At 39.7% G+C, this 27,996-nt stretch overlaps 1 protein-coding gene across 7 annotated transcripts in view; it reads right to left on the bottom strand.

The window, feature by feature from the left end:
• Nucleotides 1–27,996, bottom strand: part of FRMPD4 (FERM and PDZ domain containing 4) — a 958,701-nt gene that overhangs the window by 31,750 nt on the left and 898,955 nt on the right. For 6 of the 7 annotated variants that reach the window (XM_055269159.1, XM_063634947.1, XM_055269163.2 and 3 more), the window contains 4 exons: nucleotides 21,227–21,272; nucleotides 12,533–12,637; nucleotides 7,583–7,690; nucleotides 3,456–3,587 (listed from right to left, as the gene is read on the bottom strand). In XM_055269159.1, coding sequence (XP_055125134.1) covers nucleotides 3,456–3,587; nucleotides 7,583–7,690; nucleotides 12,533–12,637; nucleotides 21,227–21,272 — 391 coding nt within the window. Of the gene's footprint in view, nucleotides 1–3,455; nucleotides 3,588–7,582; nucleotides 7,691–12,532; nucleotides 12,638–21,220; nucleotides 21,273–27,996 lie in introns of all 7 variants that reach the window. The other variant, XM_055269160.2, reaches the window with a different exon arrangement.

Genomic DNA, 27,996 nt, shown 5'->3' with positions numbered 1-27,996 from the left:
CTACGTTGGGGAGTACAAAAAGGAGATCCAAAGAGACAGCAGAGAGATTGTCCAGTGTGGTTTATTATTGCATAACATTGCTGTGTTTTGTTTTGTTTTTCCAAATTAGACTCCAGACTGACTATTGCAATGAAAACATGATAGTGTCAACCCTAGATGACATCACATCAGAAAGTAGGAAGACAGAAGTTTTGGCCCATGTAGTACATCAGATTCTACAAGTTTTCAAACTACTCCAAACTTCTGATATCATGATGATATTGTTCCACTTGCTCAATGGAGCTTAAAATATACCACGGGCTCTTCAGGGTTAAGGACCATGGCTCATTTCAGTTTGTTTTCATTTTATACAGCATAATATGTGTCACATACTAGAAGTTCGTTTCTTAATTCCTTTTGCAACAAAAGGAAATCAATTAATAAACAATAATAGGTGTTTAATAAACACTGGAATGAATGAAAGACATTGGACTCTAAGAAAGAAGGCAAGAGCTCATTGATTTCCTTTCAAGGAGTCAACAAAACAAAATGAAAACCATGCAGCATGAACCAACACAGTTGTGTGTAATACTCTTATGCAGGGGACAGATCTGGCAATACAAAAATGTTTGCGAGCTGCAATTAAAAAATTTAAAATAAAATAGCTTCATTGAGTCCCATGGTGTGTGTATGCATGCATGTGTATGTATTTACAGTTCGCTAACTTTGTTGAACAGAAGAATTCCAATGGAAAAAGACACCCTACTTGTACACATGTGGGCATCCTGAGTAGTCGCACCAGCTTTCTGGCTGTGGGCAGGCCTGTAGAGCTGAGTGGATTCATGAGACTTGAGGGCTATGGGCTACTCATCACTGGCTGATGGTAAAGCAAACCAGGAACAAAGAAATTGGGGACCCTAAGAGGCCACTAGTGCTGGCCAGCCTTGCTGTTGTGTTTCACAGCGACTTCATGGGCTATTTTGCCAGAAGGTTTGTTCTGGTGTGTTAGAAAGTCAGGAATCACCATATCTCTGACTCCTTTAATTACTGGTTCAACTTTTCTTTCTTGAATTTTCCATAAGCCATCTTATCTTGAGTTTACTTTTAGTATCAGAAGGTTACACTGGTTTTGGGAAATGAATTAATGTAATGCAAAAAGGTTGCTTCAAGTCATTAGAAATGGCAGTCCATAACACTTTCTAAAATAAACAAACAAACAGAAACAAATTCTTGGAAACTTTAAGTAGTATATAAATAATATTTTCTAGCAGAAGTTTAGTATCAAACCACTAGAAATTCAGGTAAAGTTGCTTAAAAGTTCCACTGGGATGTTTTCATAGAAATTAAATGTTTTAAAATGATTTTGTTATTGGAAAAAATATAATTTCTTACTCTCCACTTTTATCATGCCTACAAATATTTTAGCAATCAATTTTTTCATATGCATTAATTTTAAAGGCATATAGCTGGTTTGTTTCAGGATATTTAAATCCGCTTTCTTTTCTAGAGATTATACTTGATTTTTAGCACTTCACTTTTAGTTCTGATTCTATAATGAAAAACAAAGTTAAACAAAGAATGATTATTAGAAGTTGTTTCCTTCCAGCATTTTAAAAAAAATACAGTAATTGGAGCGGGAAGTTTTGTTTACCTAGCATCAGAAGAGACTTTGAGAGAATCTTTGTCCAACTAAATCAGCATGAAGCTTTCCTATAAAGGCTATGTAGTAGATAAAAGTTTAGAGAGGAGGTATAACCAGAAAGATCAAAACGTTGTGGGGGGTTTCATTAGACTCGTAGTAACTGGATGTCTACCCATTTCCCCTTGACATTTATTGCTATAAGCTGAAGGATATTTACAGCAAACACCTGTGACCATTCGATAGCACAAGGCAAACCCGAATAACAAGAGAGCAGCCCACCATCAATAACAGACAGCATGTCGGTAGGCACATGTCCCAGCCCCTCGCCTCTCGGTGGGATACCTCTGAGGTGTGTCCTACACTGTCTCCCAATGCTCTCCAGTAGGACTGAGCTCCAATTACCCACAGTGGAAACTGGTTTGATAATACATTCTTTATTGGCCTCTCAATTTTTCTCATCTCTCTTCCCCGTTCCTCTGTGGGTATTTCCAGATATCTCTTCCCAAATAAACTACATGCATTCAAATCCTTAAGTTCTGCTTCCGGAGGAACTCAGATCCAGACACTGACCTTTCACATGAGAGATTCTGTATATCAGGGGTTGTGCCCCTGTAATGAAGCATAAAATAAGTCCTTTATTTCCAAGAGTGTTTGGCACAGGTTAAAATAATAACCATTAGAAATGATTTAAAATATCTATAGGTAGATTTAGGCTCAATAGAGGCCAGGCATGGGGGCTCATTCCTGTAATCCCAGCACTTTGGGAGGCTAAGGTGGGAGGATCGTTTGAGCCCAGGAGTTCAAGCCTGCAATAAGCTATGATTGCACCACTGCACTCCACCCTTGGCAGCAGAGTGAGACTCTGTCTCAAAAAAACAAAACAACACAACAACAACAACAAAAAAAACAAAAAAAACTTGATGGAAATAATAAGCCAAGTTTAGGTAGAGGAATATAAATCACAGATGGCAACTTTTGAACTAATCTATTACAAAAAGTTGGACTGAATCAAGAGAATCGGGGATATTTGCAGGACCCAATGTGTGGGACACCAGCTTTTATATACAACAACCAAGAAGCACTTTAGTGTGACAACACTTTTTGCCCCTCCCTCCAGCTGGCAGCATCTGATGCTTCTCCTCCTGGTGTCCCCTCCTACCCCTCTCCATAAAGTTCTGTTATCATTGATCTCTCCTATGGAAGAGGAATTTGTTGAAATCTTTTATACATTCAACAAAGACTTTGCTTGTGTCACAAGAAAAATCAGGGTGCTGCACTGAATTCAGCAGCCAAGCAGCCTGCTTGTCTCCCCAGGGAACAGATGGGGGTGGCATCTTGGTAATAGGAACTGGGACACATTGGTAGATCACATATTTATAGCGGGCAGGACTGGGGCAGAGATTTCAGGCTTCCAAAAATAGTCTTAAGTATGCACCCAGAATTTCAAACAACTAAATATGATTTTGGATTAATTTAAATAATCCCAGAAACCATTTCTTTTTAGTGGTTTCAAGAGATTCTTGACCAAAACAGGTGAACAGATCACTGTAATACCATAAAATATAATTTTACAGAACTATATTCTCAATGTGCAGCTGGTGAGACTTTGAGTGACAAATCTAGTTGTGAGACTGACAGTCTGCAAAAGATGGGCAGAAAGGGAAACATGACCTTGAGGTGTAAAATGCATTAAGAATGCCAGCACTTCCTTTACAGAGGATACCCAGAGATACAATTAATACATTTACAGGATTAGAGTGGGAGAGAAATCTTGGACTGGGCAACCTCTGCTCTAACCAGCAGCTTCATCACTTGAGGGGGAGATTTCACAGACCTGAGTTAGAGTCTCCTGTTCATGAAGCAAGAGCAGCTTGGTTCCGGCCCCTTCTGTCCTCTGCTCCAGCATGAGAGAGAAGTGTTCAATGCCTTTGATGGAGAGCTTCTCTTGAAGGGTTAAGATGACATCCTTACAGAGGAAACATGAACATGATGAGACCAAAATCGAAGCTGCCATCTTGTGGAGTCTACCATGACTGAAAAGTGTTACACATGTAGGCTGCCAATCTTGAAATTTTATACGTTTGGTTGATTCTGAAATTTAATGCTCCAAAGATCCAAAAAGATGCAGAAATGAAGCCTTCCTTCTCTTGCCCTTTTCCTGGCCTCCTCGGTCATTCAAAATCTTTATGGAGTTCAAAACAGAGAGTTAACAAGGTAAATAGCTGGAGGAGGAGCTTAATATCATGTAAGCTCTTGATATAGAAAGGTTGTCAATAGATTGTGCAGTGTAGCCAGTTCAATTCTCCTTTTTTCTAAATGGGGTAGCAATTAAACCAGTTCTGAAAGTGGTCTGCCCCAAGGGTTGGAAAACATGGCCTGCATGCCAAAACTAGCTCACCATCAGCTTTTGTAAATAAAGTTTTAATGGGACATGGTCATACCCATTTGTTTATCCAAAATCTATGGCTGCTCTTGTGTGCTGCATCAGCAGAGTTGAGTAGTTGCAACAGAGACTGTGAAGACAAATATCTGCTTGCTGACCCTGGCTTACCCTTCTGAAAGAGCAGTGGTGGTTGTAAGGAATGGGGGCTAAGGAAACAGTTAGGCTTCTAATCCCAGCTCTACTACTTATTAACTGTGCAGCTTTGGGGAAGTTATTTAGTCACTAAGTATCTTAGTTTCCCTGTGTGTAAACTGGGGATAATAATAATGCTTATCTCAGAACGGATATAAAGATTAAATGAGTTCACACATACAAAGCGTTTATTATAACATTGTTTGGCACAGAGTGAGGGCACCATAATAATATACATATATTTATTTTACATCTCTGGGGAAGGTGGAATGAGCAAGCTTTGTCAGCAGTCTTTTATAGGATTAAGCATTTATGATCAGAAAGGTGTTCCATATACAAACACACACATTTACTACAATGTAAAACTAATCTCTTCAACCTATACTTTTTTCATGTACTTGAAAACTGGTAAAGGATCCCTCGAAGATAATTTAGACTCAGATGCTAAAAATTGTATAGGAAAGTTTTGCCCCACTGCAACATTTGGAAATTGCTGGAGACATTTTTGGTTGTCACAATAGGGTTGGGGACACTACTGCCATGGAGGATGTAGAGGCCAGAAATGCTGCTCAACATCTTGCAATGCAGAGACAGCCCCACAGAAAAGAATGATTTGGCCCAATATCTCAACAGTGCCAAGATCCAGAAACCTTAGAGTGAAAACTTATAGTTTTCTTTTACTGACTTTTCTGATGTTTTAATCCTTCTCTGTGGTCCTTTTTCAATTTCTTCAGGCCCCATTAAATCAAAGATCCCCACATCCACCCTCTCCTGAAAAAAAATCATTCAAGAGAAATGCCTTGACTATGTTGAATTTCAAAAAAAAAAAAAAAAAAAAGATTTCCCTGCTTTATAATTTTCTCTTAAAGCCCAGGAAAGAGAAAACAAAACCAGCCTTTGTGTGGCAAACATACTTTATAAAGCATTTTCCTGAACCACCAGGGAGGACATTGAAAAATCAATAGCAATAGTTTTTCCCTATTGTAATTCTGCAGCAAGAATTTTGGCAATTTTTGTTACACAGTGTCATATTCCTTTCATAACTATACTATTTCTACTTTACACCTACCAGCCAGTGTCTATTGTAATAATGAGGCTGTTAGGTATAAGATAAGATAACTTGAATTTGATGTGAACTCTTTGCATTTCTTCCTGTCTTCTCATTGTCATCTGCAATCCTCAGGGAAATCAAACTTAGTCTTGCATATGTTCCGTAATAAAGAGGCTGGAGGGAATGGACAACAGGGCTTTCTTAAATTTAGATTTATTTCTGTTAAGAAATGAATTCAAGTCTTTACCTAGGTCTTCAGGTGGGGTAGGGAGTCCAATGGCAGGGAGTCCAATGGCAGGGAGTTGACCAGTTGGCAACACAAAACAAGGCCATGGTGTCAGAAAGAGCTGTAATAATGTAGCTCTGTGGGTTATTTCAGAGGTCTGCCAACCATGACCTGTGGATTATATCTGGCCATGCCCATTTGTTCACATATTGACTGTGAAATAACAGATTAACCTTGCCTAAAGAAAAATTTGCTCTTTTTCTCCCACTCTTAGGAAGTAACCTGTAAGCCCTTGGACTGTCCTGTCTGATAGGAGTGTTTTTGTTTACTGGGTGGCCTTGGGCCATACCAGATAGTCTGTGCTAACAATTGATTTATAGTGAGAACATTGGGCCATATGGTATCAGCTCTAACTCTAGAGAGACTGGATACTAAGGTCAACCATGCAGGTGGTTAGCTGTGTCTATGTGGAAAACCCCCGATAAAAACTCTGGACACCGAGGCTCGGGTGAACATCCCTGGTTGGCACTACTTGATGCATGTTGTCATGCATCATTTCTGGGAGAATTAAGCATTATCTGTATGAATCCACTGGAAGAGGACATCTGGAGGCTTTCCACTCAATCTCTCCTGTGCCCTGACTATGAGCCTTTCCCATTGCTAATTCTATTCTGTATTCTTTTGCTATAATATACTGTAATTGTGAGTATAACAAATTGCTGAGTTCTGTGAGTCCTTTGAGTGAATTATCAAAACTGAGCATTGTATTAAGGACTAACCAAACCCACCTGTTCATGGCTGCTTTCCTGATACAATGACAGAGTTCAGTAGTTGAAACAGAGATCAAATGGCCCACAAAGCCTAAAATATTTACTATCTAGCCCTTTCCAGAAAAAGTTTGCCTACTCTTGGGTTAGTTGATCAATAATTACATTAACGTCTCACCACAAATTGATAATGAATGAGGAAAAAGGGAAGAAGACCTTTCTAGTCATCACCATTTAAAATTAGAAGTCTTGTATGAAGGAAGTTGATATTTCATCTGGAATGATTTAAGGATGATTTAATGCTCCAACATCAATCTAATATTTTCCACTGCATGACCTATTAAGCCACTACATACTTATAGCAATTCGAAACAAGCTGCTTGCTGGTATCATGACAATAAGAATACACAGTGAGTGGGTCTTTGCAGAAATGCTTCTACGTGTGAGGTCTATGCTGATTAATTAAAAAAAACCAAGAATTAGAGGTCGGATATTGATAGACATTTTTTAACAGAGGGTTGATATTCTCTTGATAGATTATTATACAGATAATCACTAGGTACTCTTTTACCTTCATAAAATCTTTTTTACTGTGCCATGTGAAGAAAGCCTATTTTAGGCTGATGAAGCATTAGGGAGCAATCAATTTCTGAATACACTTTTGTCCAATAAAAGGAAGAGACTCTGTACTTTTCTTTTCCAGGAAGAAGGCATGTGGGGAAAAAATACCATATGCTTTGCTATAATATCTATTATCTAAAACTCACCTGTGGCTCTGAAAGACTAGGATTGCTTTGTGAGTCTTCCAGCCCTTCTTCTAAGAAGCAGGCCTCATTTCTGCCTCTTTATGCATCATTACCATGAAACTGGTTACAGAAATTAAAAGTAAATGTTACTTTTACATTATTCTACCCCTTGTTTTTTGCTGGACACCAAAGTAGCAAATATTCAATTAACAGCTAACATCTTAATCTTCTGAGCAGCTGATATTGCTGAGAAATCATGCTGGCCTTGGGCAGGGTGCCAAGCCTTCTTGGTGATAGTCACACTATTTTAATTAACCTGTAGTTGCATTAAAATGACTAGCTCTAGTGTTTCTTCACTGACAGCATATTATATTGTTCTGCAACACCAAGAGAAATAAAAGAGCAGAACCTTCTTGGTTTAAGCTTTGGCTTTGGTTTGGTTTGAAGTATTCACAGACTACATTATATGGAGGCAATCAACAAAATTGCAGAAATAAAGGGATAGTTCTGAAAGAAGATGCTGCTACAATGGCTCACAGTGTCCTGCATGTTGTACCTGAAAGAGTCCAGGGACAGAGTTTACCAGGTCATCTTACCTTAATGGAAGTGCTGCAGTCAAAACGAAATGATTTGGTCTGCCCATTTTCCAGATAGACTTTCAAAACATTTGGCATAAAAAGAAGTGAGTTGTCCTTAACAGTTTCCTGTTTAACAAAAAAAGGGGAGGGCATAAGTTGATCAAATAATAACTCTTCTCTTTGCAGTAGCAGCACATCTATAGTTTATTCTAAGCATGGCATTAAAAAACAATGAAACTCTCTAAGGCCAACAAGGCGTTCCTTTGGTGATACGTGAGTTAAGTTGCTCATAGCAAAATACATTTGTTCATCAGAAAATCAATCAGATGAGTTTTTTTTTTTAACTCAGGATTCCCCACTGGCAAACATGATTGCAGATATGATTCTTTTGTAATTAGGCTTTGACATTTGGAACTACAAGCCCAGACCTAAGCAGGGCAGGACGTCTTGAGCAGAACAAAGACCAGCAATGATGCTGTTTGATGAGGTACTGTTGTTGCCTGGCAGTGTCATGATGGTGAGTCACCAGCATAAATAAGCTTCAAGTATAAAGTTATTTTGTGAAAGTATTTTCACCCAGTTAGGAATGATTCTTAAACTCCAAGGGAACTCCATTAAATCTTGCAACTGCAAAAAACAAAAACAAAAACAAAAACAAAACTCCAAGGGAAAAGATAAGGAATGGCTTAGTGTGTTAAGACAGTAAAACATTGTCTATAATGAACAAGATCATAATCTAGAAATAACTCAGAAAAAGATGCCAGCTTGAAATATGACAAAAAGCAAACAATAGACAATAGAAATGTTATTTCTTTGCATTTTTTCTTTCATTGGAAGTAGTGAGAGATGAGAGAGAAGAAAGAGGGAGGGAGAGGGCACACTGAATGAGTTCTATAAGTCCCAGGAGTGAGCTGAGTTATTCACATGTAGTTGGTCATAAAGTCCTAGTAGCTGAGGAGAACTCAGCAGTCATGAGTGCACACATCCCTTGTTTTGCACATGAGGGAACTGAAGGCAAGATGTTCAGGAATTTGCCAGTGTCAGAGAGAATTCAGTCCCTAAGTATTTCCATAATGGGCCTCCTGCCTTTCACTTCCTATTTCTTTTCCTGAATTTCCTCCCCCTCCTTTCTGCTCCTGTGGACTTCCCGCACAGCCTTGCTCTCAAGTCACTGAATAAATCTGGATCCCAGTCCAGAAGAAATTGCACTCAGTGACTCAGAAGAGCAAGGGTAAACTGGAAATGAAGACAGTCATGAAGTCTAAGGAGCATCCACATGACTGAACATCCCTGCCATCCACAAGCCTGTGGCAGGGCTGTGGAGGCTTCAGGAGATGATTATCCTCAGAGGTGTCCTCACACATCAGCTGCCTTGCAGGAGTCCTGCTATATCCAGGGATGAACTGACACTGCTGTAAGCAGCTTCTAGAATCATACTCTTTCTAAAGATGCATAAACTACCTGGTTGCCCAATTACATGCTCGAAAGCTCTGGGCAGAAAAGGTAAGTTTCAGAGGACTTTCTGCTATGTATTGATTCCTCTGTACCTTCCACCCTTCAGCTGGGACAGTCTTGTTGTAAATTAATAATGTACAGTGACCGTGCCTCCAGAGTGATGGGACGCATTGAGAGGCACAGAACAGACCATGCTCACAGGGCAGCACAGCCACAGCCTCTAGCCTTCCCTACAGGCATCACAATAGCTGGACCCCAAGTGGAGCAGCCCTAGATCAGTAAGTTTTGATTCAAAGACACTTGGAGCGTGAGTGCCTTGCCCAGGATGTACAGGCCTACATCTTCAGATTCAGATCCAGAACCAACCTCAGAGAAGAGTTGGTGATCAATAATGCATATATCGTAAGTGAGATTTTATCCTCGTGGATTTATTTAAACAATACCAACAGAACACCAATGCTCTGGCATTTCAAAGGTCCAAAAAATATTAGTGCCTTGGATGATAGTTTTCTTTTTTTTATTTATTTATTTTATTTTTTTATTTATTTTTTATTATTATTTTTTTTATTATACTTTAGGGTTTTAGGGTACATGTGCACAATGTGCAGGTTTGTTACATATGTATCCATGTGCCATGTTGATTTCCTGCACCCATTAACTCGTCATTTAGCATTAGGTGTATCTCCTAACGCTGTCCCTCTCCCCTCCCCCCACCCCACAACAGTCCCCGGAGCGTGATGTTCCCCTTCCTGTGTCCATGAGTTCTCATTGTTCAATTCCCACCTATGAGTGAGAACACGCGGTGTTTGGTTTTTTGTCCTTGTGATAGTTTACTGAGAATGATGGTTTCCAGTTTCATCCATGTCCCTACAAACGACATGAACTCATCATTTTTTATGGCTGCATAGTATTCCATGGTGTATATGTGCCACATTTTCTTAATCCAGTCTATCGTTGGACATTTGGGTTGGTTCCAACTCTTTGCTATTGTGAATAGTGCCACAATAAACATACGTGTGCATGTGTCTTTATAGCAGCATGATTTATAGTCCTTTGGGTATATACCCAGTAATGGGATGGCTGGGTCAAATGGTATTTCTAGTTCTAGATCCCTGAGGAATCGCCACACTGACTTCCACAATGGTTGAACTAGTTTACAGTCCCACCCATAGTGTAAAAGTGTTCCTATTTCTCCACATCCTCTCCAGCACCTGTCGTTTCCTGATTTTTTAATGATGGCCATTCTAACTGGTGTGAGATGGTATCTCACTGTGGTTTTGATTTGCATTTCTCTGATGGCCAGTGATGAGGAGCATTTCTTCATGTGTTTTTTGGCTGCATAAATGTCTATAAACAGAACCAAAGACAAAAACCACATGATTATCTCAATAGATGCAGAAAAGGCCTTTGACAAAATTCAACAACCCTTCATGCTAAAAACTCTCAATAAATTAGGTATTGATGGGACGTATCTCAAAATAATAAGAGCTATCTACAACAAACCCACAGCCAATATCATACTGAATGGGCAAAACCTGGAAGCATTCCCTCTGAAAACTGGCACAAGACAGGGATGCCCTCTCTCACCGCTCCTATTCAACATAGTGCTGGAAGTTCTGGCCAGAGCAATCAGGCAGGAGAAGGAAATAAAGGGTATTCAATTAGGAAAAGAGGAAGTCAAATTGTCCCTGTTTGCAGATGACATGATTGTATATCTAGAAAACCCCATTGTCTCAGCCCAAAATCTCCTTAAGCTGATTAGCAACTTCAGCAAAGTCTCAGGATACAAAATTAATGTACAAAAATCACAAGCATTCTTGTACACCAATAACAGACAAACAGAGAGCCAAATCATGAGTGAACTCCCATTCACAATTGCTTCAAAGAGAATAAAATACCTAGGAATCCAACTTACAAGGGATGTGAAGGACCTCTTCAAGGAGAACTACAAACCACTGCTCAATGAAATAAAAGAGGATACAAACAAATGGAAGAACATTCCATGCTCATGGGTTGGAAGAATCAATATCGTGAAAATGGCCATACTGCCCAAGGTAATTTATAGATTCAATGCCATCCCCATCAAGCTACCAATGACTTTCTTCACGGAATTGGAAAAAACTACTTTAAAGTTCATATGGAACCAAAAAAGAGCCCGCATCGCCAAGTCAATCCTAAGCCAAAAGAACAAAGCTGGAGGCATCACGCTACCTGACTTTAAACTGTACTACAAGGCTACAGTAACCAAAACAGCATGGTACTGGTACCACAACAGAGACATAGATCAATGGAACAGAACAGAGCCCTCAGAAATGATGCCGCATAGCTACAACTATCTGATCTTTGACAAACCTGACAAAAACAAGAAATGGGGAAAGGATTCCCTATTTAATAAATGGTGCTGGGAAAACTGGCTAGCCATATGTAGAAAGCTGCAACTGGATCCCTTCCTTACACCTTATACAAAAATTAATTCAAGATGGATTAAAGACTTATATGTCAGACCTAAAACCATTAAAATCCTACAAGAAAACCTAGGCAATACCATTCAGGACATAGGCGTGGGCAAGGACTTCATGTCTAAAACACCAAAAGCAATGGCAACAAAAGCCAAAATCGACAAATGGGATCTCATTAAACTAAAGAGCTTCTGCACAGCAAAGGAAACTATCATCAGAGTGAACAGGCAACCTACACAATGGGAGAAAATTTTTGCAACCTACTCATCTGACAAAGGGCTAATATCCAGAATCTACAATGAACTCAAACAAATTTACAAGAAAAAAACAAACAACCCCATCAAAAAGTGGGCAGAGGACATGAACAGACACTTCTCAAAAGGATGATAGTTTTCTAAAAACTGAAAACACTTCAGTATATTTTTGGGAGAAAAAGTCAAAAACATCCTGTTGATAGTTGCATTATTCATTTTGAGATCAATTAAGTGCCTGAGTAATCATGATTTCTATCAGGACCTATTTATGGAGATGTGGGCGGTATTTCTTCAGTTCTTGTTGCCTACATAAAATTTTTCCATCATTTTAACTTCTTTGCCTGATTAGTTGAAAGATTAGGCTTTTCTGGGGAAGTAAAAAGGAGAAACAATACCTTTCTCAAAAATACATAAAGCACTATCACATGGAAGAATGCTTAGTTAGCAGAATGGGAAGAAATAGGTGGAAGGTTCAAAGAGGCATATTTTACTGAGTATGAATGAGGCAGTGTCAGTGATCCCAAATCATATGAACTCCTTTGCAAAGTAGTGATGTCTCTGACCCTGGAGGCATTCTAGGAAATCCTGGACTACCACATATTCTGACCATGCTAGAGGAGAGTCAGGCCCAACCTGATGATCTCTCAAGCCCTTTACAACCTTGAGATTTGACACCTCTGTAAAAACCAACAACCAATTTCAGATCAATCATTCCAGTGGGACTGCTGACTTTGTTTGAGTGCAAAGCTTCTGCCTCATTGACTCTCTCTGAGTCACAAAGCAGGCGACTGTAAACTCACCGACACTTGGCCGTTGATGATGACCTCCTCAGAGAAGCGTACTTTGACTGGATTGGACTTTAATCTTGCCTTTTTTGCAGCACTAATAAATGCTGATTTGGGAGACTAGAAGCAAAGAAAACATTTTATCTGATTACTGGTAACATAATGCGAACCTTGTAACAGTTGTTTTCCATCTTAAGTATGCAATAATTTTGCTAAAAAATAAAATGCTTGGTGCATGTCCGATTCAAGGACAAAATGCAAATTATAGATGCAGTCAAAACTCTGTCATGTCTATAAGTTAGTAAGTTTGATTTAGTCACCAGATTAGAACTACCACTACCATCTTCCATGTTTTAACTGAGCAGCACATTTCCAGGGATCTTTTAAAACAATGGCTGCAAAAGCACACAAGCTCTGCTTTTAATAGAGAGCTTTGAGCACAGTGTTCAAGGTGAGGTGGTAGTCAGATCTAATGTTGGGTTTATGATGAATTGATCATTAATCATCTAATTAATGAGAGTGGAGAAGAGCCATTGATAGTCCTAAAATGATTCATAATCCCATTGTTATTCACATTAAGGGCATATGGGCATGTGAGCAGACAAGTACTCTCTCTCTCTCTCAAGCACTCATGCTTTATGTACCTGCAACCTGAGTTTTAGCCTCTTCTTGGTAACTTGTGATCCTGTGATCTTACTGGGCAGGGTAGAGACGAGACCTTTCCTTACAATTGAAAGTTGACTTCATATTCTTCCTCATCTTGTGGGCTCTTTGTGCTTTATGATCCTCTCCTTTCTTTTATTAGAAAGAGGGGCCATGTGGCACAATTCTTCCTCAGAAATTGGAAGTACAATGGGAGAACCTGCCTAGAAGGGTGCTGTGATACTGGGGCATCCCTTGCTGCAGGGTCTTGGTAAAGTCACTTTATCTGAGAATCACCATCGTTGCATAATTTTAAAGAAGCCTAAGGGGAAGGGAACTCACACCTAGTAGATATCTACTATGTTCCAGGCATTGTTTGCTTATTTTTAAAAAGAATTACATTCTCTATGAAACCTAATACAGAGGTAAATAGTTTGAATCATACAATTGTTATTTTATAAACGAAAATGGTCAAATATTGGCAATTGCCTATGGTTCAAACTAATGTTTTCCATGCTATATAGTCTTAAGACATTGAGGCTGTTGTGTAAAGAATTCTAGTAATTGACTCTAGAAACAACACAGAGGCTTAACCCTCCATTTGTTGTACTAAACTAGAGATACAAAAGCCAACTAGGGTGACCTATACTTTGGTTTTCAAATAAAATGAATTTAAAAAAGGACTCTCATCCTTGTCAAATACAAGTATACTTAAGATCAATTAAATTTAAAAAGCAATATGATGAAATAGATAAATCAAATGTGGTCCATCTGTACAATGAAATATTATTCAACCATAAAAAGGAATGAAGTTCTGACACATGCTACAACATGGATGAACCTGGAAAATATTTTGCTAAGTGAAAGACACCAGGCACAAAAGGCCACATATTGTATGATTCCACTTACAGGAAATGTCCAGAATAGGCTAATCTATAGGGACAGAAAGTAGATTAGTAGTTGCCACGGGCTGGGGGTGGAGGAGAATGAGGGAATGAGGAGTGATGCTTAATGAATACGGGGTTTCCTTTCGGGGTGATGAAAAAGTTGTGAAACTAGGTAGTGGCAATGGTTGTAAAACATTTTGAATGTACTTAATGCCACTAAATTGTACACTTTTAAATGTTTAAAATGGTACATTTTATGTTATGTGTATTTTACTGTAATAAAAAAGCTGTTGAAAAAAGTATGATAAAAGGTGTGTGTGGGGTGCGTGTGTGTGCGTGCGTGCGTGTGTGTGTGCGTGCGTGTGTGTGTGTGTGTGTGTGTGTGTATTCCTGGATGGAGTTTTTGCTTTAATACCAGGAGAATCCTGTTATTTCTAAAGTTCCCCTCCATCCACACCTATCCCATCCTTTGCTATGAGTAGTGTCTTAGAAGACTGGATAAATGGATGATTTGTCTCCCAGAGCTTGAATTCATCCATTTATGCAAGATGTTTTAAGAGAATAGCTGCCCTCTTTAAAAAACAAACAAACAAACAAACAAACAAACAAACGACAGCAAGAAACAGAAAGAATAGCTTTAAACATGCTCAACGTGACTTTTAAAAGTCCTGCTGCAGAGCTGAAGTGATGTGACAGGGTGTTCTCATCAGTATCTTTGTAATTATAGGACAACTTTAGTAATGATTAACGAGCAAATCATACAGTGGTGAGTGCATTTGCTTTTGATATGTCATTTTTTAGCTGAAGGGAAAACATTATTCTCTCGTAATGATTTTAGGCAGGCGGTATTTACATTGGCACAATGAGTTGAGCACAAGTGAAACGGCTGTAATACAGCTACCCAGAACAGACACTACTAATTAGATGAGATGTTTAATGCAGTCACACCCCACTTCTCCAGCATTGTTTGGGAATGAAATATTTCACATGTGTTCAATGTGCCAGATACCGAGGTTTGTTCCTCTATGCATCTCAATTTTTAAGTGTTATATTTTGCCATATTTTTCTAAAGTGTTCCACCTAATTCCTTGCTTCAATAAAAAGTATAGAGTTTTCGGATGCATATCATTTGATATAACCTTAGAGTGCCATGGTGTTCCCAGGAATCATGAAAATACATAAGGTTATTTGCCCCTGAAGTAAATAGCCCCATATTTACTAGCCATGCTGAGGCCAGTAAATGTGGGGCTATTTACTTTAGGGGCAAATAACCTTACGTACTATCTCCTCTCTCTAGCTGTATGTAGCATGCCCATTTTATGTAACTTCATTCCTGTACTTATTTACGATGCCATAATGAGAAACATGGTAATTTAGGAAGACCAGAAAGGAAACTAAATAGCCAAGGTTGTTAAGTAAATATTATTTTATACACAATTTGAAGTCAACAGACTCGGGATAAACTTCTAACTAAGAATTCATAACAAGTACTTTTTTTTGTTCTGGGTTTGTGACTATTTCATAAAACTGACAAACGTTTTGGAAATTACTTTTTGATAACAACTACATAGGCTTTCCAAGTCTGAAGGCTACTTAACAAGAATCAACAAAGTACTGGCTTATTCCACTGGCTAGAGTTACTTGTGTTATATGGGGTAATGTAAACCAGTCATGACTATAGTTTTAACACAGATTTATCTTTGCTTTCAAAAAATATACAATGGGTACCACTTGAAAGCTTGCTGAATTAATTCTGAGCAACCTGTAGGTGTTGATCACAAGCAGTTCATATCCTGTGGTGGAAATAACAAGTAATTACCATTTAGAATAATCAGATTCTCTTACTGTTAATTAATTTTAAGATTATCAGGCCCCTAATCAACCCCTGTACATTTTCCAAATTTGCTGTTGCTAAGATGGCCACAATAGCGTGTGGAATGCTCCTGATGCTTTTTAATGCTCTTAGAAGTTAGTAGAACATAGTTCGAAAAAATTACAGAAATAAGATTAATTTCTGAAATTGAAGGGCAAGGTCTTGAACTTGCAATTCCTAGAGCTCTATAGTATTACTTACATAGCAGGTATTGAGTGAACATTTGGTGAAGACTTGCCTACAGTTATCACTGGTTGGCTTAGTTTGGAGTCTCCAAAATGCAGACCTAAGACAAGGATTCACAAGCAGGTAGCTGATTTGGGAGGTGCTCACGGGAATCCCAGGTAGGTGAGTGGGGAAGGCAGGCAGGAAGGGAGAATAAACCAGTAAAGCATTCGCTGTTACTAAGGCACCACTATAGGCAACTGGAGCTTACTCCTGCTGGGAACCTCTGGGAAACAAGGTAGACCACATGCCTCAGAGTTATACTGTCTGAGGAGAGAGGGAGCTGGGGTATTTATCCACCAGTTTCTGTCAATCATTGATGGAGTGTCTCCTTGTATTGTAAGTTTTCAAAATTCATATTTTCCTGCTGCCTCAACATCCCCACAAACAGGTTGTGAGCACGCTGCCCAGGCAACCAGGTATACCAGTGTGATAAAGTTAGCTCCTGCCGCAAGTACTCTTTCCCATCCTCCCCTCACTGTGACTTAGTAACATTTAAACAGAACAATGAAATTCACTCGCACTTTTCTTGTGTGTTCCACCCTGACCCCCTGATAATGGCACTTGCCCATAGGCTCTACCCTCTCTGTCTGCTCCCTGCCTGCTTGGTTGAATTGGCTCCCTTGGTGCTCCCTCTCATGTGACCCCTCCTCTTGGCATGCAGTTTCTCTAGGACCTGTGAGTATAAAAAACTTCTTTTCCCTGCACCTCTCTTGTGTCCCCTCTTGTGGCTACACGTGACTGACCACCATGTAAAAGAACACAAAACACAGCCTTTCTGGGAATGATAATTCCTCAGCACTTGTGGCCTGCTCCATGAGCATGCTCCTGGGGCCAGGAAGAGCCCACAGGCAAAGACTCACAGGTGTTCTCCATTGGAAATTGGGCTGGCATGCTCAGCATGACATATGGTCTGGGCTCTGATAGTATGTGCTACACTGGGATTTCCATGAGGAGGTGTGTAGCCTCTCTCAGCTGTGTGGAAAACAGTAAAATGTAGTTAGGAAGTTGGAGGCAGGAAAGCAGGTCCCTCAGCTCTTTGGACTAGAAGAAACCTAAAGGAATGTGAATTATGCTAGCTCACGGGACACCAGAACTGAGAGAATGACTTAGCTTAAGTCCCATTGAGTTGGGGTTGCATGAGGGGAAGTTGTAGAAACTCTTTTTTGTTTTTTGAGACAGAGTTTCACTCTTGTTGCCCAGGCTGGAGTGCAATGGTGCAATCTTGGCTCACTGCAACCTCTGCCTCCCAGGTTCAAGTGATTCTCCTGCCTCAGCCTCCCTAATAGCTGGGATTACAGACATGTGCCACCACGCCCAGCTAATTTTGTATTTTTAGTAGAGACAGGGTTTCTCCATGTTGATCAGGCTGGTCTCGAACTCCCGACCTCAGGTGATCTGCCCCCCTTGGCCTCCCAAAGTGCTGGGATTACAGGCTCGAGACACCGCGCCCAGCCGTAGAAACTCTTTAAATACTCTCTGTCTCAGGTAAGACTGGCTTTGGAATTCTAGACTTGGAAACTGTAGAAAGCAGAGTCAAAGGAAAAAAGGAAAGAGCTGGCCAGTGAAAGATCTATAATAAAAAGGATAACAGTACAAGGAAAGAAGATGGTATATCAGAGCCAAACAAATAAAACCCATGAGTAACCCAGAAATTCCCCTTCTAAAATTCCATCCTGGGGAAATACTAACTACAGATTAAGACTTATACATAAAGATTTTCTTTTTGGAATTATTTATAATAGCAAAACATTAAAGACCATGTGAAAGGCCCAATGATGGGGGTTGGTGAAGGAAATCTTGGTTCAGTGTAATGTTTTGCAGCCATTTAAATGATGCTTATAAAGAGTTTTTGATGACATAGGAAATGTTTATGATATATTTAGTAAAAGAGGCAGAATAAAATTATATGTACAATATGATCTCAACTAAGGCATAGAAAAAAAGACTGGAAGGAAATAGGTCAAAATGTTTACAATGGTTGTCTCTGTGGGAAAAATTTGCTAACACATTTTTCTGCATCTGTATTTCTTTCTGTACTTCCACTTAGTACTTTTTTTCCCAAGAAAAACAGTAAAAATCGTGGTGGTGGGGAAAGCCTACCATAATACTTTTTAAAAAAAATGCAGCAACCTGTTAAGAATTACTTCTTATCAAAGAATTTCAGGGATCCTAAGACTCTCACCCCATTCCCCCTTGACCTAGGTCTCACTGGAGATCAATTTCTGCGGTTGGGTCATGTTGGGGTACCCTGGGCACACGTGGAATGTGGCCGGAAGGTATAAACATTGGCTCTCTATCTTTACTGGACCTTATGCAGAAGAAATACAACATTAAAAATGCTGTCCAGCAAGTTGCAAAAGAAATTAAAATGCTAATTTTTGTTGTCTGTAATAAAAGTAGAACTTATGGACTTTCTTTTGGTCTGCTGGGCCATCTGTTTCTGTTTGTCAATCTTGATTGCCGAGAAGATGTTTAACAAATAAATGAAACTCAATAAGTATTTTTTTTTTTTTCACAAAAAGCAACTTGCTTGTAGTAAAATCCAAACACAAAAATATAAGTAAAAGATTGCAGTCTTGTCTTTTCCCATCTGCTCTCCTCTCCATGTCTGATATCCATTTAAGAAACTTTGGGGTTTTAATTCTTTAATTTCAACTTCCACACCTCGGAGGAGAGAAAAGCCATTTGGGATTTGAACAGTAAAGGGAAGACTTTAGGTGGGACAGTGGTTCTCAGCTGGGAGTAATTTTGCTCCCAAGGGACATTTGGTAATGTTTGGAGACATTTTGGTTTGTCACAACTTGGGGAGAGGGTGCTACTGGCATCTAGTAGGTACAGGCCAGGGATGCTGCTAAACATCCTACGATGCACAGGACAGGTCCCCATAACAGAGAACTCTCCAGTTCAAGTGTCAACAATACCAAGGTTGAAAAACCTTGAGGTAGCATTTAGAATTTGGCCTGAGACTTGAAAGGTGAGAAGGATTTATTTAGCGAGGCCGAGGAGGTGGTGGGACTGGAGTCGTTTCTCGAAGGAGAGTGGTCAAAGGAAAGTCAAAGATGAGAATTTATCTGCAGTGATTGGGCAAGGGGAAAGTGACTCTGGAGCAGAGGTACAGCTGTTGGCTATAAGAACATGTGACACTTCCTCCTAAATATTGTGGCTAAGCGTTGCCTTTCAATGTAGCACAACGGCAAGAGCCATCGGAACTCCTAGAAAATTCCAGATTATCTGTTAAAAGGAAGTGCCATGATTCGCTGATAGTAATCAATATTCAAATGAATAACAAGTCACATGGACTCCAATGGCAAACAGCAAGTAAAGCCACAAGACACAACCATAAACTTACATGTAAAACTTCTTTCTTTTTCTAAGTTTACTGCATGAGGTAAAACAGTATCCCACATTGCAAAACAAGCAAACAAACAAAAAACAAAAAACAAAGGTCCTGCCTGATCTTGCATTTCTAATAGATTATAAAATGTAGAAAGAGAATTCTGGAACGACAATGCTAACGTGAAGCTCCATCAGGAATTTATAGTTGTTCAATCTCAATTTATAGTTGTTCAATGCTTATTATAGACATTTACATTGGCTTTACCCACATGAATTTGTCCACTGCAAATAAATAAAGAAATGTGGATAGATTTGAAGTAAGTGAAAATGACAATTTGGTTAACCAAAACAATCTAAAAACAGCCCAGCTGTATTTTATATAGAAGCACATGGAATTAATCTCGGAATCAGACAGATGAGGAGACCAAGGTTCTGAGCAGCTATGGTAGTCACTGCTGACTCATTTGTTATATTGCTGGGAGCTAGATCTCAAGTCGTGGTTCTCTAACATCCTGGGGCCTCCTTAGTTTTCAAATCCCAATGTGTGTGTATGTGTGTAAGTTCTGTCAAAGAGATGGAGTTAACAGTAACAGTCAATATTAAACTGAGCTTTTAATATAAATATGCATAGTTACATCCTAGATGGCATAATTTGTTGTCTTGGTTAGTTCTATTTGTGGTCTTATCAGAATCCTGATCCTTATTATTTCCTGTCTAAAATGCCTAGCCCACAGAGCTTAGGGGAAAAATTCTGGGACAGGGGAAATGAAGATTTTGGTCAGAAGATGGAGATCAGCAAATACCAGAGCCCTTTAATTGATATAGAAATGCTCCAACTCTATGGGGAAGAAAATAGGAGCTTAAGCAGGCTGGAATCGCTGCCACTCCGTATGAAGGCCAGACTGACGGGAACCATTTTGGGAAAAATCTAAAGGAATTTGCCTCGGTAATTTTTAGTTCAACTGACAACGTATGAAATTTGCAAGCAGTGGCAAGTCTATACAAATAGAAAGGAAATTAGTGGTTGCCTAGGACTGAGTGTGGGAACAGAGATTAATTGTAAATGGGAACAGGGATCTTATTGGGGGTATGGAAATGTTCTCAAACTGGATGGGGTGATCGTTGCATACCTCAGTAGATTTTATGAAGACCATAGAACTGTACACTGAAAATGGATGAACTTTATGGTACGCAGATTATACCATGATAAAGTTTTTTTTTAAATCACAAGAACTGTCCAGTCTTTAAATCACTTTCCACCCTCCTAACCATGATAGCTGAAATCAAATTCTGACAGCATATATCATATAACATCTACTCTTAAAGCAGGCTTTGCTAAAGTATCCAGTTCTCTACCAAATTATTTAGATGGGGATAAGAATAACAATTATGCATTGACCTTCCTACAATTAGGTAGTCTCATGAGATTTGTGTTTCTTAAGCTGGAAACCATAAGAAGGTCTTGAATTCAGTGTCATTTACAAATGTGACCATTGCATAGGACTGGAACAGCTGGTTGTCTTTCAAGAACTTTAGAAAATGTATTACTCCCTTTTCTCTTCAATGAATGACTTTGCTAACATGGAGTATAAAGTACAAAAATAGTCAAGATTTTTGAACCCATATTGTGAGTGCATGTTATTTTTCTTTGCTGTTATTCATCATCATGGTTTTACTGGAGTGGGCAGAAGACACAAGAAGCCTGAGAACATTAAGTGGCACTTTTATTCACAGAACACTTACAGGGTAAGGCTGAATGACAGTGAGGAGTATCGATTCTTTGCAGCTTCTGTAAGAGAGAAAAACAAACATATTTATGATACGCACTGACCCCGGACTCTAACTAGTAAGAGTTTTCTTTCAAAACAAAATGTGTGATGCGTTAGTGAATGTTCCCTGGACTCCCAGGATAGAGTAAACCAAATAGCTTAGATGTAGGCTTTCAGACCACACAAAAGCCAAAATGAAGTGTTTCCTGAGTTTAACGAACTGCCCAATTGAAAGCTTCCTAGTAAGTTTACATTGGGCAATATTATCTGTGTTGCCAAACAGCAGGACCTTAAAATAAAACCCAGGAAGGGAAGAACAGTTTTACAAGCATCAACTAAGTCTCCATATTTTTTGCTGCTCTCAGAATTGATTCTCCCCTTCTGATTTTCCTTTAGCCTATTTTTCTTTGCTGCTTAAAAATTTCTCTGTAGTTTTCTGTCAGGAGAAGAGATTTTTAAAAATTCTGTCAGTTCATGGAACGTTATTACCTCTCAGGATCAGCATCCAGAAAGAAAAATGTTATTGTAGGTTTCCTATGAAAAAGATAGCATCCCAGCAAACATCGGTTCCCATACTGTGTGGCTTAGTAAGTCCCTGGTCACAATGCTAGGATCCTGGGCTGATAAATATTTCAGACAGGCACCGGTTGGGAAATATTACTCACAATAGGCCGCATTTCATGGCTAAAAGCAGAACAATGTAATATAATGGTTTATCTAATTCCCTCCAAGTAACTCAAATCCTTGAGGAAAAATCATATTATGGATTATAATAGTTTTTCTTTCTTCCCTTCTTTGTTCCTTTTTAAATCATGACTAGGAGAAAGGTCAGTTGCCATTTTGTTGAAGAAGAGCTGATTTTTTCTACTTTAGGTTGTAATTAATTACCCGCTTTTCTGATTTATTGCCCAAATGAGTAAGGGGAAGGAGATCTTTTGCAAGGCTGTTCCCTGGAAGAAGTCACTGCAAATCACACTTCTAGCACTAACTGATTTGTGGCTCGGCCCACTCACTCTGGCTGGGCTAGACCATGTAGTAGGGAGTGGGGTAGGGGAAGAGAGGAATCAAGAGGGCAGGGAAAGGAGTAATAGAACTAAAACTCCAGGAAGACTCAGAACACTTAGGATGATGGTGCTGGTGGGGGCAGGAAGGTAGCACAGTGCTGATGGTGGCCCGTCTGCTCCCACAAGTTCCCAGTCACCAAGGCTGGCAGGGAGCCCAATGACTGCAGTGGACAGAGCAACAGTGCAATCAAATGAGAACTCAGTGGATAAGATGAAGGATCTGCATTGCTGGTGGGAGTATACACATGTGTAGCAGTTTGGGGAAGCAATCTAGCTTCAATAGGTCAACTTCAGTGTCACAAACACCATAACCCAGCCAGTCCACTCTGGTTTTATATCCCCAAAAAAATTCTGCTGCTAGCCTTTAAGGGGAGGTGGATGAGGATGTTACTTGCAGCAGGATGCATGGGGGTGAAGTGTCAGAGGCAAACTGGGTGTCTATCTCCAGGATAACAGATATGAGACAAATATGTGGAAAGCAACACAAACAGAAGCAAAGCACTGTTTCTTAGTTTTTGTTCAAGTTTTCCTCATTCACAGGCAACAAGAAACGTTTATCAGATAAGAAATGCTCTATAACCCCATTGACCAAAGAATGTGTGAGTGTGGCAGCCATGTTAGTGGAACTATCTGCCCTGCCTGGCTTGCCCCGCCTGGCTTGTCCTGTCTGAGTCTGAACCCAGAGTCCTCAGGAGCAAGCAACTGGCCCTGGGAACTCATTCTCTGCACCCAGCTCATTGGACCTGAATGTTGGAATGAGCCAATCAGATATCCTCTCTCCAGAATCAGAACTAAGAGATACAGAGACTAAGAGAGTTGGGAGCCAAGTCACATTCATGACTGAGCACCAGAGTAAAGATTAGAGATGCCAGTAATCCCCTGAACAGTCCTGGTTTCCACCATTCCTGAGGGCTGGTTGTTCACCATTTTGCTAGAAATAAAATCATTCACATAAATGATCTCAGCAGGATATCGATCATCATTCTGAGAAAGAGCTTTTACTTTTGTTTTCTCTCATCTTAAGTACATAATCATCATCTGCCAGACAAGAAGAATTAACTCCATAGCACTACAGATCCCTTAGGACTCCTAATCCAAACCTAGATGGAAAAAAAGATGGAAGCCATATGTGTTCATATGTTACAGGGTGCTAAGATGAACTGAGACAGAATCAGCTGAGGCCCCATGCCAATACATGCCAATCATTCCCACATGCCAAAGAAGGGTGCTGCAAGATTTTCAAAGGTGTTGAAAACCAGAGTTTGGAACTCTTACCCCTTACTCATCTTGGGATCTGACTCATGTCTTCATTACAAACTGAAAAAAAAAGGCAACAGGAAGAGGCTGTCAGAAGCAGCACATGCTCAAAGAGCAGAGGCTACATTTGTGCAGTTACTACCCTTAAACTGAGGCAGGCCCAAAGTATGAGACTCTTGGAAGATGCAGTAGAAACACTGGCCTGGGACCTCCTGATCAACTGAGCTACTTGGAGGGATGAGAGGGCCTTCGCAGAAATATACAGAATCCAAGGAGCATTGAGCATAGCCCACCCTTGGTTTCTTCCTGACACAAGGGGGCTGCAATAGGAGTAACTCAACAAAGAAATCTTCCAGGAATCCATGACAGCAACCACAAGGAAAGAGTCCACCAACATCACCTTCCACAGACAGAAGAAAGTAATGCTGGATTACATTGGTGCCAATCAAGTGAGAACTTTCTTGCCTTTTACCTCACCATCTTGGCCTCATTTCAATCTGGAAGGAGCTGAATGCTGGGGCAGTAGAGAAAACATTGACAATGCCTCTCAACCCACTGCAGGCTTCCTAGGCCTGAACTAGGCACAAGGGAGGAATTTTGTGGAGTTGGAAGTTTTGACTATTACATGACAGTCAAGTGTTGATTGTGATTACAAGTGTACAAGTAACTGGATAACTTTATGAACCTGCTCAATATGTTTATGGGAACTACCTGAGATTTTGTTGAGGGCTTGGAGGAACTGGCCCTGGGGAGCTGTTATAAGTGGGCAATGTGGGGAAAGAACATAGTTGCCTTATGATTGCACCCTCCAAGACCTGCATGCTCTACTTATTCCCAACTTCTATTTATTTATTTATTTATTTTTTATTATGCTTTAAGTTCTGGGGTACATGTGCAGAACATGCAGGTTTGTTATATAGGCATACACGTACCATGGTGGTTTGCTGCATCCATCAACCTGTCATCTACATTAGGTATTTCTCCTAATGCTATCCCTCCCCTAGCCCCCCACCACCCAACAGGCCCTGGTGTGTGATGTTGCCCTCCCTGTGTCCATGTGTTCTCATTATTCAACTCCCACTTATGAGTGATAACATGCAGTGTTTGGTTTTCTGTTCTTGTGTTAGTTTACTGAGAATGATGGTTTCCAGCTTCATCCATGTCCCTGCAAAGGACACGAACTCATCCTTTTCTATGGCTGCATAGTATTCCATGGTGTATATGTGCCACATTTTCTTTATCCAGTCTATCATTGATGGGCATTTGGGTTGGTTCCAAGTCTTTGGTATTGTGAATGGTGCCACAATAAACATACATGTGCATGTGTCTTTATAGCAGCATGATTTATAATCCTTTGGATATATACTCAGTAATGGGATTGCTGGGTCAAATGGTATTTCTAGTTCTGATCCATGAGGAATCACCACACTGTCTTCCACAATGGTTGAACTAATTTACACTCCCACCAACAGTGTAAAAGCATTCCTATTTCTCCACATCCTCTCCAGCATTTGTTGTTTCCTGACTTTTTAATGATCGCCATTCTAACTGGTATGAGATGGTATCTCATTGTGGTTTTGATTTGCATTTCTCTAATGACCAGTGATGATGAGCATTTTTTTCACGTGTTTTTTGGCTGCATAAATGTCTTCTTTTGAGAAGTGTCTGTTCATGTCCTTTGCCCACTTTTTGATGGAGTTGTTTGTTTTTTTCTTGTAAATCTGTTTAAGTTCCTTGTAGATTCTGGATATTAGCCCTTTGTCAGGTGGATAGATTGCAAGAATTTTCTCCCATTCTGTAGGTTGCCTCTTCACTCTGATGATAGTTTCTTTTGCCATGCAGAAGCTCTCTAGTTTAATCAGATCCCATTTGTCAATTTTGGCTTTTGTAGGCATTGCTTTTGGTGTTTTAGTCATGCAGTCTTTCCCCATTCCGATGTCTGGAATGGTATTGCCTAGGTTTTCTTCTAGGGTTTTTATGGTTTTAGGTCTTACGTTTAAGTCTTTAATCCATCTTGAGTTCATTTTTGTATAAGGTGGAAGGGATCCAGTTTGAGCTTTCTGCATATGGCTAGCCAGTTTTCCCAACACCATTTATTAAATAGGGAATCCTTTCTCCATTGCTTGTCTTTGTCAGGTTTGTTAAAGATCAGATGGTTGTAGATGTGTGGTGTTATTTCTAAGGGCTCTGTTCTGTTCCATTGGTCTATATATCTGTTTTGGTACCAGTACCATGCTGTTTTTATTACTCTAGACTTGTAGTATAGTTTGAAGTCAGTTAGCATGATGAACTGGTTTGATCAGATCATATTATTTGAGTCCAAACATCCTTTGACTAAGACAGGGAGGCTTAGAATCTTGAGATGAAACAATAAAACACTAATCAAGAGAATAAGGGATAATTGTCAGACAAAAAACTGTAAGGTGGTAGGTTGGGTGGGAGAATGAATAGGTCCATAAGGCTGTGGGACAAATGCTAATTTTCTCTAGAGCAATGCAGTGGCACTGAATTTATTTGTTCACTTCTGGAAAGGGAAGCTGATATGCACAACTTCAGTGCAGTAGCTGTTAGGAGCAGGCAAGGCCCTGGAGAAGGACTCTTGTTAGTCATCCTTGATGCTAATAAGCATAGACCCTGTATTAGATTCCTATGGCTGCTATAACAAATTACCACAAACTTAGTGGCTTAAACATGATGCAAATGTACTATCTTATATTTCTGGAAGTCAGAAGTCTCTGATGAGTTTTGCTGGGCTAAAATCAAGGTGTCAGCTGGGCTGCACTCATTCTAAAGACTTTTCAACTTCTAGAGGCTGCCTGTATTCCTTGGCTCATGGTTCCTTCCTTCATCTTCAAAACCAGCAGTATCATCTTCAAATCTTTCCCTGATTTTCACTTCCTCTTTAACTTAAAAGGACCTAGTGATTATATTGGGTCCACCTGGATAATCAAAGATAATCAACTCATCTCTGACTTAATCATATCTGCAAAGAAAGTCACAGACTCTGGAAATTAGGTTGAGGACATCTTTCAGGCGATCATTATTCTGCCGACCATAGACATTAGCTTTATCAGTTACCTAGTGTTGCATAACAAATTCCCACAAAGCTAGTTGCTTAAAACAATACCCACTTATTATCTTACAGTTCATGTGAGTTAGAGATATAAGCATGGCTTAGCTTGGTCATCTTTTTCATGTTCTCTCTTGAGGCTGCAATGTTTTGGCCAGGGCTGGGGTCCCATATGGGAGCTCGTTTGGGAAGGATTCACTTCCAAGCTCACTTCAATGATTTTTGGCATGACGAAAATCCTCTTTAGGCTGTTGGACCAAGGGCCTCAGTTCCTTGTGGGTAGTTGGCTTGAGGCCACTCTCAGTTCCTTGCCATGTGGATCTCCCCATCTCACCAACCTGGCAACTTGCTTCATCAGAGCCAGCAAGGGAGGGAGTCTGCTGGCATGCTGAAAGCTACAATCTCATGTAACATAATCACGGATGGACATCCCATCACCTTTACCACACTTTATTGGTTAGAAAGCAAGTCACAGGCCCCACCCAAACTAAAAGGGAGGGAAATACACAAATCTATGAATACAAGTGGAGAGATCATTGGGGTCTATCTTATATTTTGCCTGCCACACGAATAAAGAGACTTCTAGCCTAGTAATCCATATGTATCTTAAAAGTAGTTTCAGGCTGGGTGCAGTCACTCATGCCTGTAATCCCAGCACTTTGGGAGGCAGAAGCGGGTGGATCACCTGAGGTCAGGAGTTTGAGACCAGCCTGGCCAACATAGTGAAACCCCGTCTGTAATAATAATACAAAAATTAGCCGGGCATGGTGGCACATGCTTGTAATCCCAGCTACTCTGGAGGCTGAAGCAAGAGAATTGCTTGAACCCAGGAGGCAGAGGTTGCAGTGAGCCAAGATCGCACCACTGCACTCCAGCGTCGGTGACAAGAGTGAAACTCTGGCTCAAAAAAAAAAAAAAAAAAAAGTAGTTTCCATTCATTACTTAACCTCATGCAGAATTTCTTCTTTCAAGAAATTCTGGAAGAAGGACTGCTCAGCACAGTTTATTAATTTGAAAATGGGAACTATTTTCAAAATATGTTGATTATATTTAAAGTCTTTACAGCTATAGTAATGCTTTGTAAATTACCTGACACATAATCTAGATTGACTTTAATTTTACTATTTAATGAATAAATGAAGTTGTCTGAATTGAAATAAAATATTCCAATATGTTATTTATCACCAGGACTAGGGACATGCTTTTCTTCTCTTTTTTTGTCGTCTATAATTATGTAATTATAACCTGCCAAACAAAAAAAATTAACTCTATAATGTTTTGGATCCCTTAAAATTCCTAACCCAAAGATCCTAGGAGGAAAAAAACAAAACAAAACAATGATCTACACCATTT

This window comes from Symphalangus syndactylus, chromosome X, assembly GCF_028878055.3.
Source record: "Symphalangus syndactylus isolate Jambi chromosome X, NHGRI_mSymSyn1-v2.1_pri, whole genome shotgun sequence".
NCBI classification, from domain to species: Eukaryota; Metazoa; Chordata; class Mammalia; order Primates; family Hylobatidae; genus Symphalangus; species Symphalangus syndactylus.
This window is presented reverse-complemented; position numbering and strand designations above follow the sequence as displayed.